General features: G+C 48.6%; 1 protein-coding gene across 1 annotated transcript in view; it reads left to right on the top strand.

Moving 5' to 3' along the window:
* Positions 1-7,272: 7,272 nt before the first annotated feature.
* LOC147718181 (vomeronasal type-2 receptor 26-like) overlaps positions 7,273-21,154 on the top strand; it is a 30,159-nt gene continuing 16,277 nt past the window's right edge. Inside the window, exon 1 of the mRNA XM_086966627.1 lies at positions 7,273-7,473. Coding sequence (XP_086822753.1) covers positions 7,273-7,473 — 201 coding nt within the window. The remainder of the gene's footprint in view (positions 7,474-21,154) is intronic.

Here is a 21,154-nt window from a genome sequence, read left to right as displayed (position 1 = left end):
GGCTAAGATCCACACCGGTAATTCCCTATGGAAGGGGGCTCGCCGCAGTATTTTCTCCACAAACCGCTGCCACACCGCTGCCGCGTGGCGAACCACATATGGTAAGTCCACACTGGCTCCCCGTCCTCGCATCAGCGCCACCTGTAGTTCCTGCTCGGTAGCCCTGCCGGCCAACAGACTCAACTCCCAGCTGTCTCCATCTGCAAACCACTGTGCCGCTGGCAACAACTGCGCCGCATAGTAGTATAAGTCAAATCTGGGTGCCTCCAGCCCCCCTCCTCCCACGCTCGGACCAATGTGTGGAGGGCGACCCGGCTGCGCCGTCCCACCCACAACAGTGATGTCAGCAGCGTGTTAAGAGTGTGAAATATTCGCGGGGGGAGTGGACATAGGGAATTCTGGAGGACATAGAGTGTCCTGGGGAGCATCACCATCTTCGCAACGGCCAATCTCCCCATAAGAGATAATGGCAAGGAGTTCCAGAAAGTGACCGATTGCTGCAAGGATCGAATAACTCAGTCAATATTGCGGGCCAACCCCTGTGCATCCATAGGCGTTACCTGGATGCCGAGATACCGGAACGCCTCCTGTTCCCACCTCAACCCGAGATTCGGTAGCTCTGTCAGTGGGCCGTCGCGGTAGCCCGACAAAGGGAAAATCAGGGACTTCCCACAGTTAATTCGCAGGCCAGAGGCCGCGCCAAATCGGTCCAAGTGCTGGAGAAGGACCGGCACTGACTCCCGTGGGGACATTAAATACAAGAGGGCGTCATCCGCGTATAGCGAGATCACATTACATGTGTCGCCCACTACGATTCCCCATCATGCCATGTCCGCCCGGAGCTGGACCGCGAGAGGCTCGATCGCCAGTGCGAAAAGAAGCGGCGAGAGGGGACATCCCTGGCGTGTGCCCCGGCCCAAGGGCCATTCCTCCGAGCGCGCCGCACCCAGTCGCACCCTGGCTCGGGGGGCTGTATACAAGATGTGGATCCACCGGCAGAATCCGGGGCCCAATCCCACCATCCGGAGGACCTCCAAAAGGTACCCACAGTCTACGGTGTCGAAGGCTTTAGTGATGTCGATCGACACCAGGACCATTTGGTCCTCTCTGCCTCGTACCTCGTGGATGATGTGGTTCAGTCGTCTCAAGTTCATGGCAGTATTGCGGCCAGAGATAAATCCACATTGGTCCAGGTGTACCAGGTATGGCATGTGTGGTGCCAACCGGGCAGCCAATAGTTTCGTCAGGACCTTCACATCAGCATTTATCATGGTGATGGGTCGATATGCCGCAGGGTCTTCAGCATCCCCACCTGGTTTCAGGATCATGCAGATCTCCCCCAGATTCATACTGGGCGGAAGCGCCTCCCGTTCGAATGCCTCCAGGTACACCTGCAAGAGGGGTGGGGCAAGGACATCCGCAAACGCCTGGTAAAATTCAGAGGGGTAACCATCCCCTCCCGGGGACTTAGCTCTTGGCAGGCCAGCTATTGCCACTTTCAACTCCCGGAGCGTTAAAACCGCATCCAATTCCTCCGCATCTTCCTGTGAGAGTGCCTGTAGGGTTAGACCCTGGAGATAGGGGAGGAAGGAATCCCCCGTGATTGTGGGATCCGCCGCATATACTGTCTGAAGATGAGAACGCAGGACCTGGAGGATACCCGCCTCTGAGTGTACCATTCCTGCGGGGCCCCTCAGGGCCACAATCCTCTCTGGGGCGAATTTGCGCCGGAGGATCCAAGCCAGCAGCCGGCCCGATTTGTCTCCCTCCCGATGGAGGCGCTGCCGGTACTGGCCCAGCGTGTACTTGTATAGGCGAGTAAGAATATCATGGACACTTATGCGAGCCGTCCATTCCGACTCCTGATCCAGGTCGTCGAGATCTGGCAGGGTTTGCAGATGCAGGAGTGCATCTTCTGCATCTCGCAATTCCCGAAGGAGCTGCCTCCGGACTCCATAGGTGAGGGTCATACACTCACCCCGAACAACCGCCTTCAGGGCATCCCATTTGGTGGAGTAGGCGAGATCTCCACCATCCCAATTCAAGTCAAGATAGTTCGTGAGGGCAGTCTCCACGTGGTCCTTCCCTACCTGGTCCTGTAACAGATCTATCGGCATCCTCCAAGTGCGAGGGCGTGAGGGCTGGTTCTCCCACCGTGCGACACACGTTACTGGAGAGTGATCTGACAAAAAGCGGGCCTGATGGGTGACCATCAATAAGAGAGAGGCATCCACATTGGCCGCCAGTACCCTGTCCAGTCTGCTATGAGCATTATGGATAGAGGAGAAACACGTAAATAATTTTTGAGTCGGGTTGCTCAGGCGCCACACATCGCTGAATCCCAGGTTCTGCATCACCTCTCGGAGTCGCGCTGTCATGCGCGGTTTCGTCCCTGCGCGGGGGGGGCCTATCTAATACAGGGTCCAACACGCAATTAAAATCCCCAACCCAGAGCAACGGGCTCTCCAGATCCGATACAAGGACCTCCTGTAGGTGTAGGAAGAAGTCAGGGTCGTCTACATTGGGTGCATATGAATTTAAAATAGAGAGTTCCCTCCCGTCAAGTTTCACCCGCAGGAGCAGGTATCTGCCATTAACACCTGCCTCCGCATATTGGACAGCACACGGGACCCCTGGGGCTACCCAAATTAGGACCCCTCTGGCATAGGTTGAGAATGAAGAGTGAAACACCTGACCCCTCCACTTTTTCGCCAATTTTTGGGCCCCCTCCTCATCTAGGTGGGTCTCCTGCAGACACGCTATAGAGATTCCGTGTCTGCGGAGGAAGGACAGAACCCTATGTCGCTTGGTACAAGTGCCTAGGCCCCTCACATTCCAGCTTAAAAACTTGTGCGCCATGCGTGGTGACAGTGCCCATCCGGGCGAGCAGCCTTACATCTTACGACCCACCATTCCCGTGCCTGAACTGAAACACACCTGATGCCTTCAACATTCCCCCCCAACTGAACCCCCCTCAACCCCAACCACCCCCCACACACGAGCAATATTGCTGCAACAAATAAAGACGCTAATATGCCCTTCCCCTGCCGCTGCCAGGACGTACACAGCATTCCCAAATACCCAAACAGTGACATCCCTCCCAAGAAACACCCCCCAACACGACTCCCCCCAGGCCGCCCTCCAGGACCCCCAAAAAAAACACAAACTCCACCTCAATGTTAGCAAAGAAGAGTATCAGTACTGTTCCCCGAACCCGAACCCGACCCCCGCCCCTCCCCCCTGCATCCCGCAATTCCAGGTCTCAGCATTTAGGCAGTGACCCCTCGCCCATCAGAGCCCTCTTACTGTCCAGGCAGTGTCCAATCTCTTGTCCAGGGTTTTTAGAAAAGTGTCAGGAGCTAGGCTGCACTTCAGGACGAGCCATCCGGCTGCTGCTGCCCCTGCGCTCCAGCCATCTCCGGGACCGTTGCACCGGTCGGAGATATCTCCTCCACATTCGGCAGCAATGTATCAGGTACCTGGATCTCCTCAGGAGACGCAGGGTGCAACTCCGCCGATTCGCCCATATGTAGGGATCCATCTTCCCTTACTGTGACTCTGTTACTCTCCACACTCTCATCCTCCCGGGCACCTGGGAGCCCTCTCCGGCTGTGCCTCCTCCGCGGTCTGGTCCCCCACGAGCTCCGATCCCTGGCTCGCTCACCAGGAGGGAGGTCATCTCCCCGGATCTCGAGCCACTACCACACATCCGCCGGGGTCTCGAAGAAGTGAGCCTTTCCCTGGGAGAGAACCTTGAGTTTCGCCGGGTATAGTAGCATATACTGGAGATGCATCTCCCTGAGCTTTTGTTTAACTGCCAGAAAGGACTTGCGCTGTTCCTGGACCAGCTGTATGTAGTCCGGGAAGATGGACACCCTCGCATTCTCAAAGGTAAGGTCCTTAACTTCCCTCGCCGCTCGTAGAATGCGATCCCTGTCACGGTAGTTTAGGATTTTTGCGATGAGGGCCCGGGAAGGGGCACCAGGAAGGACCAAAGCTCTGTGTGCCCTCTCGATTACAAAAACCTCCGACAGGCCCTCGGGGCACAACACTGTCCGAATCCATTGCTCAAGGAAGCGTTCCGGGTGGCCCACCTCTGCTCGCTCTGGAAGGCCCAGCACGTGGATGTTACTGTGGTGCGCCCTCCCCTCAGCATCCTCCGCCCTCCATTCCAGGGCCTTCATTGTGGCCGAGAGTTGAGAGACCGTTTTCTTGAGAGACGCCACCTCCCCCTGCAGTTGGGTGATGTTCCCTTCCGCGGTCGTGACTTTGTCGGCCACCTTGCGCAGGTCAGTCCGCAGCAGGTTCACGTCGATGGACACAGTCTCGATCTGACGTTCCAATGCCGAGTGGGAACCCTGTATCGCTTTCAATAACTCCGCCCGCGACGGCTCCTCGGGAGCTGGACCCCCCTCCTCCTGCCCCGACTGGCGAGTGAGTCTTTGCGAGGGGAGCCTCTGTGTGATATACTGTGTGATGGTGTTGGGCTGGACCGCCCGGGGCATTCTGTCCTTGCGCATCATGAGGTTCAAGGGGGGGCCACTCAAGTGTCCTCTAGGTCCTCGTCAGCTCCCACAGACGTCGTATACAGTCTAGGCGCCAAGGCACCAGGCCCACCCGATCCGCTGTCCAGACGCGTCCCAGTGAGGGCACTGCTATTTTTCCAGTCCAAAGGGCCCTGCGGGGACGCGTCTCAGGATCTAGTGTACTACCGGGGGAAGGAAGCTAGGTCCAGACCTCGTCCACAGTCGCGAGCGGGGCCACTTGTGGGCCCCCCTGCACCCATCTATTGCCAGCCGCTGCAGATCCGCTCCCCCGTGGGCACCCCCCCGAGCCGCCGTTCGTCCAGTCTCTGTAGTTCAGGACCTGCGCCCCAGCGTTTGTAGGGATGTCCAGTGGGCGCGTGACCTTCTAGCGCCAGGAGAAGCTTGTTTCAGGAGTCCAGAGCCCCGCTCTCAGCCCGGCCCCCACTAGCCCAACAAGTGTACGAAGGGTCCGTCCCGTCGCAGGCGCAATGGGCCGGTCCAAACTGCGGGCTGTACACTCATATGGACAGGTCATCCTCCCACCCCCAAGCCTTGGCGCAGTGCGGATCAATGGGTCGGGCCCCCAAGCAGCGCCAGTCTCGTGCAGCATGGCACTCCAGTCGCTCCCGAGCTCTCCGGGGGCGGCGGGCACTCCGTACCAAGCGTCACGACCAGGCACAGGTCGCCTCGACCGCCAGCACCCGGAGGCCGAGACTCCGCCTCCCAGACCGGTCAATGTCGTCTTTCCGGCCCCCGCTGTCACCACTGCTGCTGCTGGGCCCCCGGGTTTTCTCCGGGTAGTCCTCGGCTCCGTCTATTCTAGGCCCGATCCCCGGCCTCAAGTAGTAGCCTCTCGCCCCAGGCGCTCCGATCAGGCTGGTGCCGCTGTAGCCACCAGCGCTGGCGGGCTGTTCTCTGCCTGCCAAGTCGGCCGGTGCACCAGTCCAGGATTCCTCTCTCACTGCCGCCTCAACCGGGCCCCCCGGATGACAGCGGGGGCCTCCTGGCAATTTTCGCTGCACCGCCTCAGCTAGGCCCGATCCCCGGGCTCGATTACTGGCGGTCACCGCTACCACCACCGCCGGCCCTTAAGGCCGGTCCTCTAAGGCGCCCCACGTCTCCGAGGGCTCATTACCGCTCCGGCGCCAAATGGACCGCTGGGGGGGGGCTTGATGGCAATGCGTCCCCCCGTACCTGGAACCGCCGGGCGCCGGGCCAGGCCGCGATCCCCAGCCTCGATTTCCAGGCCGCCGGCGGCAAAGTAGTAGGTCCGAGCTCGGCAGTGCACCGGACACCCACAGCCTCCAAAATTGGACCGGAGGAGCACAGGACGGTCCGGGTCCGGGGCAGCACCACAGGGGTGTCTCAGGTGGGTTGACAGGATCTTTTATTTAGGATTTTAGTGGCGGCCGGCAGGGAGCCGAAGGAGCTCACGTCCTGTCGGCCATGCTGCATGGCCACACCCCCCATCATTTGTATTTTAAGGTGAAAGGGTCAATGCCAATTGAATTTGAGGACTTGGGGCATATCAGCAATAACCGGCCATAATTATTGCTAAGCGCGCTTAGCCCAAGGATAATTATCAACATCTATCGCTGGATTTTATTGCTGAGATAGCGCACTATCAGCGACGCTTATCTCAAAAGCGATCAAAATCCCACAGTTAGCTGAAAATTGTGGGATTATCGTTGGTAATCCAGCGATAATAGCACAAGGAACGGTGATAGCTTGATAATAGGACAAAGGCAGACTTAGCCATAATATCCACCTTCCAATGGATATTATGGCTAAGTCAGGTTATGAGCAGGCGTAAAGAAACCTGCTTTAAGCGCGGTTAACACTACTTTTATGATCGCTAAGCCGGTTAGCGATTACATTGATAATTGGAGATATTTCGGTTAGCTACATTCCCCACGTTAGTTTGGCATCTCATTGGCAATGCAAAGATGGGCGTTAGGGAAACCAACACTGAGGCATGGGACCACGTGTTACCGTGTCCATGCTGATAGTGCGATAAAATCTTTGCAGCTTTTCACACGAAAACGGACGCTAAAGCACGGTAATTTTATTGCGGGGCCTTGATGATATGCCCCTTTGTTTTAGTGATATCACAAGTATGTTGAAAAACCCTTGTATATAGGTGTTGTTTGTTTGATAGTGGGCATGTACCAGTATTTATTTGTACTTTTATCCGATTTTTAAATTTGATTTTTGTGGGTGTCCCATTTTCCTGCCTCCAACCTAGCCCTGCCCACTGCCTCTCAGCACCCCTCCCTCGACCTACTTAATGGAGGCCACAACCTCTCTGTTTTTCTGAGTGCTTTTTCCTGCTTTTGCCTCATTTTTCACTGCTTTTTCCCTTCCCCCATTTGTCTGAGTGCTGTCTCTTGCTTTGTCTAGTTTGTTACTTCTTCATCCTTCCTTTTCTCCTGTTTTTGTGAGTGTTTTCTCCTGCTTTTGCCTTGTTTTTTCCTGCTTTGCCAGTCGTTTCCCCTTGTTTTTCTGAGTGTTTTCTCCTGCTTTTGCCCCATTTTTCTTTTACTGTTTTTTCCCCATTTTTCTCCTATATTTCCCCCAATTTGCCTGAGTGCTTTCTACTACTTTTGTCTAATTTTTCACTGTTTTCTCCACAAAGCAGCTGGCAACTCCAGCGCCTTGAGACCTTTATGGATGATTTGCTGTGCTTTATAAATCCTGAGTGATTGATTGACTATCTTTACCAAGCCCCCCTTCTGATGATCAGGACATGGATTGGGCCTCGGATGAGTCCGAGACCCACCACAAGATAAGTAAAGTTCCCAACAGCCTTAAAGTTATAAAAGGGGATGCGGAGGACAAGCCAGTATTTGTCATGGAAGCTGGCTTAGCGAACACTAAAATACTCCCTCCTATTCAACCTTCTCCGAGGGATGTGGCAATGGTCCGACCACCACCAGTTTCCATATTTGTAAGGCCCCTGCTGACATTTGGATCTACCTCTACCTCAGTTGAAGTACGCACTGCAGCGAACCAATCAAAAAAAACTCCCACTTACCTCCTGTTCTTCTTCAAGCAGTGACAGTGACTCACTAAGAAAGCTCTCCTCCCCAGTTTGGGACTTCTTTACAATTAGCAAGCAGGAAGATAATAATGCAATATGCTCCATTTGCCATGCGAGTGTTTGTCGATTACTAGTACACACTGTGGTACTGGTGGCCAATCAACCCATATGAAAAAGCACCATGCAATCTAGCGGGAGGCACACCTTACAAAATAGCTTCAGATGGTGGTGGTGACTGGAGAGGGGATTCAGCTTTGATCGCAGTGGGAGGTGAAGGTGATGAGGAAGAATAGGGTAAAAACTTTAAACAAAGCAGTCCTGCCCCCAGCAATGTTCCAGTATCACAAGCCACCACAGCATACAGTGACTGCCTCAATACATACGTTGAATCTACCACCTTGTGCTTCTTCTCTCTGGAAGTTGCCTACATCAGTAGGACCAGAAAATAAATACATCCAGGCTGCTATGTGGGAGCAGGAGGGGCCCTATTACTGCAACCACTCAACAGCACATTTGTACAATGGGAAGCTGGCTAAAATGTTAGCTCTGGACCCACTCCCTTTTTCTTTAGTGGAAGGAGTGGGATTTTTAGAATTTTTGGTGAAATAGAAGGTCATCAGCCAGGCCTATTCTGCCAGATTTGCTGTTTCAGTGATCCATCAAGATGTGCTACAATAGGTTGGACAAGCTTGGCCGCAGATAGCTGTTCATACTATCCTCTTGGCAACAAAGATGTGGACCAGTTTTAAAGCTGCTGATTACATGTGTATCACTGCATACTGGATCTATTTTGGGGGGGAGGGGGTTAGGCAACAGCTTTCTACAGGTCTCAGCACTGGAGAAACTTTTAAGGACGTTTGGCGGCTTGCAACAGTAGCCGTGTTTGACATGGAAACATCCCATACTGCTGCAAACATCTTGGAAGACTAACAGCAACGTGTTTGAATGGATGTGACCCAGAGGTCTCAGAGTTGGATTTGCTACCACGGACATAGGCAGTGATATATTCAAGGCCATGGCAGATGGTGGCTCTTTCAGGGTCCTGGGTTTTGCGCATTGCATGAACCTGATTGTGCAGGATTTTTTGCTTGGCTATTAATCCACAGCTTCAAAGAGAAATTGTGTTATGCACAGAGTACATCTGTGTCACAACACTTGATCCATGGTACACAAAACACTGGGCACCTTTATTCCTTTTTCAGAAATAGATGGTTCACTATACAAGACGTGGATTGTTGATGAAGCAAGAAACATGGGATTCGAACAGTTGGAAATTAGAGTCCTAGGCATACGTTCTGGGGTGCAGCCTTCAGCTTCTAGAAAAAACGAAACCGGGTCTAGACTCCTTACCAGCAAGGCTGAGTCAAAATTGAACTGAGCTAACACAACAGGTGCCAGTACTGGGTTTAACTTTTTGAATAATAACCCAAAGAACTGTTATGAATTAAACATGACAGTCTATAATTACACTTGTTTCAAATTTATTTCAAATTTTTTTTTGAAATTTTTCTGTTTTCAAGCAAAACTTTTTAGTGCATACCAAAGATATATACAAAATATACAACAACATACACATTCTATACAAATATTTACAACACGACAATTATTATATCAATCACACTGGCCACTCTCATTCCTCATGCATACCATTTATATTAAAAAAAAACATTAGCAAGAGAAACATTTACAGAATAATAACAAACAACAAATGCCACTGAGGAAAAGGTCTGTGTCAAAAATTATGTACAATTGTGTGCTACATAAGCCCTAAATTAAATACCCGCGAAGAGACGTAGGCAGCACGCATACGGCCCCAGTGATGACGCACTACGTGTAAAGCAATTGGCGATACAAGTAAGAAGACCTACGGACCATTACTCCGAATGAAATGCTAAGACCTTTTAAAACCGCCGTGACATTGTTTACATCGTTGACGTGTGTTTATTTGTAGGCTCCGGCCCTTCGTATGGACACAACTCGACCATAGTCACCTTGGTCCAGCGAGAATAATTGACACACTAGGTAAGCGGATCTCCAGCTATACTGCCCTCAGCAATGAGCTTTTTTCTTAAATCCAATTCGTGAAAGCCCCCTCTGTTTTCATTCCTCCGTCCAGGTTAACGAAGCCTCACAAAGACGTAAGGGGAGCGGTTTCCTGACTAAGCCTCAGTAGTAAGGTACACCAACTCATTGTCATATATGTAATCCCGTCTATTCGTTTGTTTGCATGTAGATTCACACCGGATTTTGTTCCTAGACACAGGATAATTAAGGGGATTGGTGTCAGTACAACGCGGATTTTTACATCGCATTCCGTTACAACGGAATTTTTACAACGCAGGATCCATTACATCGGATGCCATACAACGCATGGCATTACATAGCAGATGGTATTACAACGCATACCATTACGTCGTAAGTATAGGTAAGTATACCTTTTTTTTTTAAATGTTATTAAGTTAATTTAATTAATTTAATTTAATTAATTTAATTAAAATACATTTTAAAATAGCCATTAATTTATTTTAATAAAATAATATCTATTTAATAAATGTAATTTTAATAAAAAAGGAAATAATTTAATTTTATTAAAATAATGAAATTAATTGAATGTACATATTTTTAAAATTGAAATTAAATTAATTGAAATAATTTATTTAATTTAATTAATTTGATTTAAAAATGTAATTAATGTAATAAAATTAATTTAATTTATTAAATATATTTTAATTAATTTAAAAATGGTAAATATAATTTAATTATCCCAAAACACAAACCTACCCCTGAACCCTACAATACCCCTGTACCCCAAAACCCAAACCCTGCCCTAAAACCTAAAAACACCCCTGTACCCCAAAACCCAAACCCTGCCCTAAAACCTAAAAACACCCCTGTACCCCAAAACCCAAACCCTACCCTAAAACCTAAAAACACCCCTGTACCCCAAAACCCAAACCCTGCCCTAAAACCTAAAAACACCCCTGTACCCCAAAACCCAAACCCTGCCCTAAAACCTAAAAACACCCCTGTACCCCAAAACCCAAACCCTGCCCTAAAACCTAAAAACACCCCTGTACCCCAAAACCCAAACCCTACCCTAAAACCTAAAAACCCCCCTGTACCCCAAAACGCAAACCCTGCCCTAAAACCTAAAAACACCCCTGTACCCCAAAACCCAAACCCTGCCCTAAAACCTAAAAACACCCCTGTACCCCAAAACCCAAACCCTGCCCTAAAACCTAAAAACACCCCTGTACCCCAAAACACAAACCCTGCCCTAAAACCTAAAAACACCCCTGTACCCCAAAACCCAAACCCTACCCTAAAACCTAAAAACATCCCTGTACCCCAAAACTCAAACCCTACCCTAAAACCTAAAAACACCCCTGTACCCCAAAACCCAAACCCTGCCCTAAAACCTAAAAACACCCCTGTACCCCAAAACACAAACCCTGCCCTAAAACCTAAAAACACCCCTGTACCCCAAAACCCAAACCCTACCCTAAAACCTAAAAACACCCCTGTACCCCAAAACCCAAACCCTACCCTAAAACCTAAAAACACCCCTGTACCCCAAAACCCAAACCCTACCCTAAAACCTAAAAACACCCCTGTACCCCAAAACGCAAACCCTGCCCTAAAACCTAAAAACACCCCTGTACCCCAAAACACAAACCCTGCCCTAAAACATAAAAATACCCAAACACCCCAAAACATATACCTCAGTACCCCAAAACATATACTCCTATACTCATACTTTTAAATTTTTTTTATTAAATTAATATATTTAATTTATAATATTTAAAAACATAAATAAATATTTTTATTTATAATTAATAATAATTACATCAATTATATAATATTAAATAAAATAAAAAAAATTATATACTTACCAATACTTACGATATAATGGTATGCGTTGTAATACCATCTGCTATGTAATGCCATGCGTTGTAATGGCATCCGATGTAATGGATCCTGCGTTGTAATAGCTGCGTTGTAACAGCATTACGACGTAAAAGTTGCGTTGTAAGTGATACACACCAATTAAGGTAGGCGGTGGCAAGTTGACCAGTGGTTGTTCCTTAATTCTTTTTAATCGCAAGTTACAGTGCAGCTAGGCTAATTTGGTTTACACGTTTTTTGTTTTGTATAAATCGTGTTTGGTCCTGAGGAGAACCCCTGCACTAAGGGGGTTCGAAACGCGTCGACCTTGTTGGTCCAGTGTCATATAAAAGACTGTAAATAAGACAAAATAGATCTTGATCAGTCCTGATTAAGTTATTTTGATGATTTATGCTGGTATTTAATTTAGGGCTTATGTAGCACACAATTGTACATAATTTTTGACACAGACCTTTACCTCAGTGGTATTTGTTGTTTGTTATCATTCTGTAAATGTTTCTCTTGCTAATGTTTTTTTTTAATATAAATGGTATGCATGAGGAATTAGAGTGGCCAGTGTGATTGATATAATAATTGTCGCGTTGTAAATATTTGTATAGAATGTGTATGTTGTTGTATATTTTGTATATATCTTTGGTATGCACTAAAAAGTTTTGCTTGAAAACAGAAAAAGTTCAAAAAATGTTTTGAAATAAATTTGAAACAAGTGTAATTATAGACTGTCATGTTTCATTCATAACAGTTCTTTGGGTTATTATTCAAAAAGTTAAACCCAGTACTGGCACCTGTTGTGTTAGCCTTCAGCTTCTAGACAGGGCAGTGCTGTTGGCTTCTTGCTTGGAATTGAATTTATTTACCTTAAAAAATTTAAAGCAGGCATTTGGCAAAACAAGAACAAGATGGCTTAACTAAACGCACTAGCTGGGAGAGCCTTGATAGGTTGTGTCCGAGGAAAGTCTCTCGGTAAACAAAGGTTTGCCTGACATTATATACATCTTGTGAGGTACAATAAAACAATTTCTACATTCTTGAAAAAGCTTCTCAGTCATAAATTAACAAGTGTGGGCATATAGATGGCTCTTGACCTCGGGGAGAGCTATTGTTGGCCAGTGTGTATGTGTCCAGATGTCCGGCATGAATAGTGCATGATCACGACATGTAGTATGCATGTTGTGTCCTGACTGGCTGAGTTTTCCTATCTAGATGTGATATCTAATATTATGGTATTTTTGGTAATGCAAGCCTTTGACCAAACATGTTTTAGTGGGGTTAATTTCCTGTGATGTATCTGTCTATCTGTGGGATCTATCAGGGTTTTCCCTGGGTGCATGTTTATCTGTGACCTGTCATTCGATAGGCGGGGGTGTGGGTCACAGGACCTGTCTGACCATGTACCTCTGACTCCGGGTTGAAGGAGAGATCACCTTGGATGAATCAGACAGCAATAATACGAGTTCATTGAAACTCCTGAAAAAAATATGGCAGTCACTGGTATAGTTTTATTGACATTCTCAACATTGTATGTACAGTTGTCATAGAGTACACCGACATTGTCTTTACTGATGTTGAGACAGTTATGCGTGCCACGGTCAAGGAGTGCATCAACATTGTTTTTACTGGTAACAACATTGTCAGTCGTGCATGATTATGGCATAAAGTAACAATGTTGCTGCCAATATTGACACTGTTGGGCAAGCATAGATTATGGCATACATTGGCAGTGCATTTATTGGTATTGACAATATTATTCGGTCACAGGTTATGGCAAGCATTGACATTGTATTTATTGGTATTGCTGTTGTTGGGCCTGCACATATCACAGTATTCATTGACATCATATTCACCCATTCCAAATCCGGTATTTGTAAATCCAGTATTTGTAAAGCGCAAACTACTCACCCTTACGGGTCTCAAGGCGCTGGGGGCCATTGTGGAAATTAAGTGAGCTATTGCCCAGAGCCACATGGTGCTGAGCTGATCTGCTGCCAGAGCCAGGGATCGAACCAAGAGCCCTGTGCTCCAAAGTCAGCTGCCCTGGCCGCTGCACCACACCTCTCCACAAGAGAGAGACAGTTCCAACAAGCTCAGAGCAGCCAACACCAGCAACAAGAACACCGGCAACAACAACAGGAAGAGCGAATTGGACCCAGCCTCTGCATTGGCTTGGTTTCAAGTGGCAGGGCTTAAGTCAAGTGCAGAGGTGAAGGCAAAAGAGGTCGAGCAAATGGAGGCACCAATGACCATTCAGAGGATGTTTCAGGGGTATCTGGATGATCCAAAAGTGCTGTATGTGGATCAAAACCCATTGATCTTTTGGTTGAGAAGATGAGTCAATGGCGAGAGTTCAGCAGGCTGGCAATAATGTATCTCACTTGTCCTGTAGCCAGTGTGTCTGCTGGTCATGTGTTCAGTGCAGCTGGTACAGTTATTACAGTGAGAAGGACCAATTTCTAGACTCAAATTGTGGAGTGATGGCCCATAATCAAAATGAACCAACACTTCATTCCATACAATTACACTGTTCCTGAAATACCACATGAGGAAGAGGATGAGGGGAATGGTCAGGCTCAAATTTGAATGGCTGACCAACTTCAGGGCAAACCCCCCAAGTATGAGGACAAACTGTACTTACCGGACTGAGTAGGCACAATAGAACGTTTTAATTATTTATCAGCAACCTGTTTTGCAAAATAAAATGGATGTAGCTATCAGAACATTATATATTTTGCTGGTGTCCAACTTATATAACCCCACCATTTTTAAGCACATGTAAGGCCGGATTAAAGTTAGACCAGTGTGCAGTGAAGAAGCTTCTTCATTCCCTTAAAATACATTGAAGACAATGCCTGCCTTTGTTCCATGCCTATCCTTCTTATTTGCATTGCCTAGCAGGGCTACCCGAGTAAAGATCATTTGATTTACAAGACAGCTAATGAGTTTTATTTCATTAAAGAAGAGATTTATTCTGTTTCACTGTGCTTGGATTGGAACAGGTACCTATTGTTTCAATGAGTGATATATTATTGAGTGATTGTGAGTGATGATTGATGATTCATGTGGTGGCAGACACTCACACCCACGACCACCCACAAGACACCACAGCAGGCCCCCCGCCCGCCAGAGACACCAGCCAGCCCACCATCTCAAACTGGACACCAATCTTGATGGAGGACACTGCCACGGCCATGAAAGGCATCCACTAGGGGCTCCCACCAACCCCTTCTCCCCGCACACCTACCACAGGGCAGCGGATACCATTGCACCCACGCTACAATGGACTATCAACACCACCTTCAAAACAGTCACTTTCCCAGATGACTGGAAGCACATAGAAGTCAGGACCCTGATCAAGAAGACCAGGGCCGACCGCTCCGACCTCAAGAACTACCAGCCCGTCTCTCTCCTCCCCTTCGCAGCCAAGGTGGCAGAGAAGGCAATCAATAGGGAACTGACACAATTCATCGTAACACCGTCCTCGTCCTGTCCGAATCTGGATTCTGAAGCAACCACAGCACCAAGATGACATCTGCACCCTCCTGGACCAAGGTCACTCTGCAGCCCTCATCCTCCTAGACCTGTCTGCAGCCTTTGACATCGTCTCCAACATATACTAGTCGACAGACTACACAATGCTGGCATACAAGGAACTACCCTGGACTGGATCCGATCCGATCATTATGCACCGGAAGAAGCCAAAGGATCAGACTACCACCCTTCGTCTTCGCCACCACAGAAATCAACCGCGGAGTCCCACAGGGGTCATCTCTGAGCCCGACCCTCTTCAACATATACATGAGCCCCCTCGCAGCCATCGTCCGACAACAGGGCCTCAACATCGTATCCTACGCCAATGACACCCAGCTCATTCTCTCCCACACCAGAGACCCCACAACGGCAAAACTCAACTTTCAGAGATAAATGCAAGACATTGCAATCTGGATGCCCAACAGGTGCCTAAAACTCAACACCAAAAAGACAGAAGTCTTCGACCTCAGAACACACCTTCAGCATGGGACAACACCTGGTGGCCCACCACCTTTGGAAGCCCACCTACCCCCTCAGACCATGCCAAAAACCTCGGCATCATACTCGATTTATCACTCGCCATGAACCGACAGGTCAACGCCGTCAACTCCACCTGCTTCAACACCCTCCGCATCCTCTGAAAGACCTTTAAACGGAACCCCCAGAGTCAAGAAAAACAGTCACCCTCGCACTCATCACCAGCAAACTGGACTATGGAAATGCTGTCTGTGCCGGCATCAACAAGTCCCTGCTCCGCAAACGCTAGACAATACAGAACACCACGGCCACACTCATCCTCGGCATCCCCCTGCACAAAAACATCAGCCAAAACCTACGGAGACTCCACTTGCTCCCCGTAGAGAAGAGAGTCACTTTCAAAATCCTCAATCACGCCTACAAATTCCTACAGAACAATGGACCCAAATTCGTCATCAATAGAATGAACTTCCACATACCCAAAAGAAATCTCTGATCTGCCAACCTCGCACTAGCTGAAACCCATGCATCCATAGAGCCAGGGCAGGCAGAAGATCTATCTCTCACATTGCAGCCAAAACCTGGAACGAACTACTGACAGACATCAGACACGCCCCCTCCCTGAACACCTTCAAGAATACCCTCAAGACCTGGCTCTTCGGCTGAACCGATCTGCGTACCCACCCTCTCTACACGGTTGAGTAGGGTGCTTACAATACCCTGATTGATTATGCTTTGTACATTCTGTCTCAGGACAGATCTGCCTTCTGTGAAGCACGATGAATAATGTACTTCAGTTTCAATCCTTATCTCATAAACCTGTAATCAATATAATAATAAGAAGAAGAAAGGGACTTGCAAAGTGTGTGGTTACACTTCCCCTGTGGGTCCCTGCGCTGAACCCGGATATCTTGAAAGAGGGATGGATGAGGTAAATAGGAGATAAAAGAACTGACTTAATATTAGATTGAGTTGACAAACAGCCATGTTTTCAATTTCCTTCTGAAAACAGTTTCTGTGGGAGAGGCTCTGATGGCATATGGGAGAGAGTTCCACGGTTTTAGAAGCTAGATAGGAGAAGGTTCTAGCTCCCTTTCTAGCTTTCCTGATTTTGGATACGACAGCAGAAACACAGGGCTTTAAAATCAAATCTTTAAGACACAGGAAGCCAATGTAGCTGGTTCAGAGCACCAGGCACTGATGATCTTTGTGGGAGATTCAGTACCATCCTGGTTGCTGCATTTTGAACTCGCTGCAGCGTTATAAGTCTATGCTTAGAGGCACCTAGATAAAGTACATTCCCACGGTCCAGCTGGGAAGTGATGAGAGCATGAACCATTGTTTTTCAAGATGTAGTCGTGATTAGGTCAAGAATTTTCCTCAGAGTCGTGAGAGTTCCAAAGCACTTCCCAGATGTTTTTCTGATTTCTTCTTCAAACGAGAGTTTTGAGTTGAATACAACTCCTAAGTTCATAACCCCTTTGATGCTTGTGACGGAACCATTCCGTCATCAGTCACGGTTGGGCTGTGCTGATGACGGAATGGTTCCGTCACAACCACACCCATTTCAATGAGGGGCAGCACAGGAGGGGAATTCCATTAGCAGCGATGGTGTTAAGGGCATATTATCAAGAATGGCATTAAAAATTATTACTGGTTTAGCGGCAGAAAACTGCAGCTAAAACGGCGATAATGGCTTGATTATATGTCCTGGAGAATTCCAATAGAAGTCCATGTTCTCGTGTGAACATGGGCTTCTATTAGAATTCTCCAGAGCATATTATCAAGCCCATTATTGTAGTTCTTGAAAATATGCCCCTTAATTTTTTGTAACGGGACCGGAGTTTCACCCAAGACTGCCAGCCTCCAAGCCGATGTCCATATTGAAGGGGTTTGTCCTACCAGCAAAAGCTTGGCTTTGTTAGCATTAAGTTTTAAACAACTGTCAGTCATCCATGAGGCCACATCCCATAAACAGGATTTATAAAGTTTGGCCGAGATAGAATTTGGTTCACATAGATTTACTAAAAGATGGGTGTCATCAGCATGCGACACCACTTGGACATTATATTTTTTTATGATATCAACCCGTGGTCTCATGTAGACATTCAACAGTGTGGGGCTCAAAATGGAACCCAGAGGAACTCCTTAAGTAGAGTTAAACAGGTCAGAAACACAAGGGGGCATATTATCAAGGGGGTTTATCGCCGCTTTTTTGGCTTTAAAAGCCAAGAAAGCGGAGATAAAATGATCTCCCTATTACCTAGCTGTCCCTAACACCAGTTAGCGACAGCTAGTAGGAGATAGCGACCATCTTGGGCCCCTCTTTGCATGTCAGTGATATTTATCACTAATGACATGCAAAGTGGGCGTGCCAAGATGTTAGCGACTGGAAACAGTCGCTAACATCGCTATCTCCTATTACCAACTTTTGGAGATATTCAGGCTAAGCGTGAATATCTCCAAAAGCTAACGCCTGCCCCTGAGCAGTTCTTAGCCATGTTATCCAATGGTAGGTGGATAACATGGCTAAGAGCATTAGCTCGTTAATGCATGAATATCGCTGACTTTTCAGCGATATTCATGCATTTCGGCCAATTTTTAGCGCTTAGGAGATAAACCTTGATAATAGCAAGGTTCCTAAGCGATAAAAATCGCCGCAGCTCGGCGATAAAAATATTGCCGCTAAACCAACATAGCGATAATTATCGCTAGTTGCTGATAATATAGTCAAGTCAAGTCAAGTCAGATAATTTATATAGCGCACTACATACCCAGAGGGTCTCAAGGCGCTAAGGAAGGGGAGGAGGATTACTTGTCAAATATCCACGTTTTAAGTTGCTTTCTGAATGCTAGGTGGTTCTGGGTAAGGCGGAGGTAAGTGGGGAGTGAGTTCCATGTTTTAGCAGCCAGGTATGAAAAGGATCTGCCTCCCATGGTGGTCTTGTTGATGCGAGGGACAGTGGCGAGGGCTTGGCTGGAAGAACGTAGTAGGCGGGAGGGGGTGTAGAAGGACAGTCGTGAGTTGAGGCATTCTGGTCCGATGTCGTAGAGTGATTTGTGTGCGTGGGTTAGCAGTCGGAAAGTGATTCTCTTATTGATGGGTAGCCAGTGGAGGTCTTTCAGGTGACCAGAGATGTGTTCGTTGAGTGGGATGTCTAATATGATTCTGGCTGAGGCGTTTTGGATTCGTTGGAGTTTCTTCTGGAGTTTAGCGGTAGTACCTGCGTAGAGGGTGTTTCCGTAGTCCAGTCGGCTCGTGACCAGAGCATGGGTGACTGTTTTCCTGGTTTCGGTGGGGATCCAGCGAAATGTTTTTTTGAGCATGCGAAGAATGTTGAAGCAGGATGAGGATACAGCGCTGACTTGTCTGTTCATTGAAAGTGAAGAATCCAGGATAACGCCTAGGTTCCGTGCTTGGTCTGTCGGGATGGGTGCTTTTCCAAGGGCTTCCGGCCACCAAGAGTCGTCCCATGCAGAGGGGGATGTACCTAGGATCAGGACTTCTGTTTTATCCGAGTTCAGTTTCAGACGGCTATGTTTCATCCATTCAGCAACTTCTTTCATTCCTTCGTGTAGGTTAGTTTTGGCGGTGCTGGGGTCCTTGGTGAGAGAAAGGATAAGTTGAGTGTCATCCGCGTAAGAGATGATGTTGAGGTTGTGTTGGCGGGCGATGGTCGCGAGTGGGCTCATGTATACGTTGAAGAGGGTGGGGCTGAGTGAGGATCCTTGTGGTACGCCACAGATGACCTCGGTGGCCTCGGACTTGAATGGTGGAAGGCGGACTCTCTGGGTTCTTCCGGTGAGGAACGAGGTGATCCATTCAAGTGCTTTTCCTTGTATTCCGATGTTGCTGAGACGTTGTAAAAGGGTGCTGTGGCAGACTGTGTCGAATGCTGCAGAGAGGTCGAGGAGGATGAGGGCGACTGTGTCTCCATTGTCCAGTAGAGTTCGAATGTCGTCTGTTGCTGCGATGAGGGCGGTCTCGGTGCTGTGTTTTGCTCTGAAGCCAGATTGTGAGGAGTCGAGGGATTTGTTGGCTTCGAGGAAAGCGGCGAGCTGGTTGTTGACAGCTTTCTCGATGACTTTGGCCGGGAAAGGAAGGAGCGAAATGGGTCGGTAATTTTTGAGTTCGGTGGGGTCCGCTGTGGGTTTTTTCAGGAGGGCGGTGAGTTCAGCGTGTTTCCAGTTTTCCGGGAAGGTGGCGGAGTTGAAGGAGCAGTTGATGACGTCTCGGAGTTGCGGTGCTATGACGGAGTCTGCTTTGTTGAAGATGTGGTGAGGGCATGGGTCTGTGGGGGATCCTGAGTGGATGGAGTTCATCAGGCGGATGGTGTCCTCAGTGGAGATTGGGTTCCAGTCGTTAAGGGTGTTCACGGGGGGAGAGTGTTCAGCATGTGGTTGGGTGGGTTGGACTCCGGGTTGGTTGTCGAAGCTGTTGTGGATGTCTGCAATCTTGTTGTGGAAGAATGAGGCTAGGGAGTCGCAGAGGGCTTGAGAGGGGGTGATGTCGCTGGAGTTGGCCGAGGGATTGGAAAACTCCTTGACTATGTTGAAAAGTTCCTTGCTGTTGTGGGCGTTGTTGTCAAGTCGCTCCTTGAATGCTGTTTTCTTGGCCTTTCGGATTAGTTGGTGGTGAATGCGGGTGGCGTTTTTGAAGGCGTCCTTGGTGCTGGTGGTTGGGTCTTTTTTCCAAGCTTTTTCAAGGGTGCGGCAGAGTTTCTTGGACTTCTTGAGATCATCATTGAACCATGAGGCCTTCTTGTTGCCAGGTTTGCTTTGACGTTTTTTCAGTGGTGCTAAGGTGTCGGCGGTGTTGGATAGCCATAGGGTGAAGTTGGCGGCGGCTAGATTTGGGTCCGAGGAGTGGGCTGGGGTGTTTAGAAGGAGCGATGAGGAGATCTGGTCGGTGGTGATTTTGTTCCAGTTTCTTTGTAGAGTTGGTTGGGGGTGGTTGGTGGGTTTGGGCTTGTTGTAGGAGAAGTGAACGCAGCTGTGGTCAGTCCAGAGGAGGTCCGTAGTGTGGCTGAAGGAGACATGGTTGCTGGAGGTGAAGATGGGGTCGAGTGTGTGACCTGCGATGTGGGTGGGGGAAGTGACCAGTTGTTTAAGTCCGAGGTTGGCGAGGTTGTCCAAGAGGGTGGAGGTGTTGCGGTCGTTGATCTTTTCAAGGTGGAAGTTGAGGTCTCCCAGAAGGATGTAGTCTTTGGAGGGGAGTGCGTGTGGAGTGATGAAGTCCGTGATGTCTTCACTGAATTTTGCGCGGGGTCCTGGTGGTCTGTAGAGGAGGGTGCCTCTGAGTGTGGTCTTGGGGTCGATGTGTATTTGGAAGTGAAGGTGTTCGGAGTTGGTGAGGTTGGCGTCAGAGCTGGTTGAGATGCGGATGGATTTCTTATGGACGATAGCGATTCCTCCTCCTGTTTGGCTGGTACGGTCTTTGCGAGTGATCTTATAGTTTTCAGGGATGGCAATGGTGATGTCTGGTGCGGAGGAAGCGTTCATCCATGTTTCCGTTAGGAAGGCGACGTCTGGAGAAATGGTGTCTAGTAGATTCCATAGGTCAATGGCGTGCCTGTGGACCGAGCGGGTGTTGAGAAGGATGCATTGTAGGTGGTTGGGGTCGGGAGTCAGTGGTGTGGTCGTAGCGGAGATGTTGTCGGTGCCGCTGAATTTGCAGGAG

The sequence above is a fragment of the Lissotriton vulgaris genome, chromosome 4_1, assembly GCF_964263255.1.
Source record: "Lissotriton vulgaris chromosome 4_1, aLisVul1.2, whole genome shotgun sequence".
In the NCBI taxonomy this organism is placed as follows: domain Eukaryota; kingdom Metazoa; phylum Chordata; class Amphibia; order Caudata; family Salamandridae; genus Lissotriton; species Lissotriton vulgaris.
The sequence above is the reverse complement of the archived record's forward strand: the minus strand, read 5'-3'. Positions and strand labels throughout refer to the sequence as shown.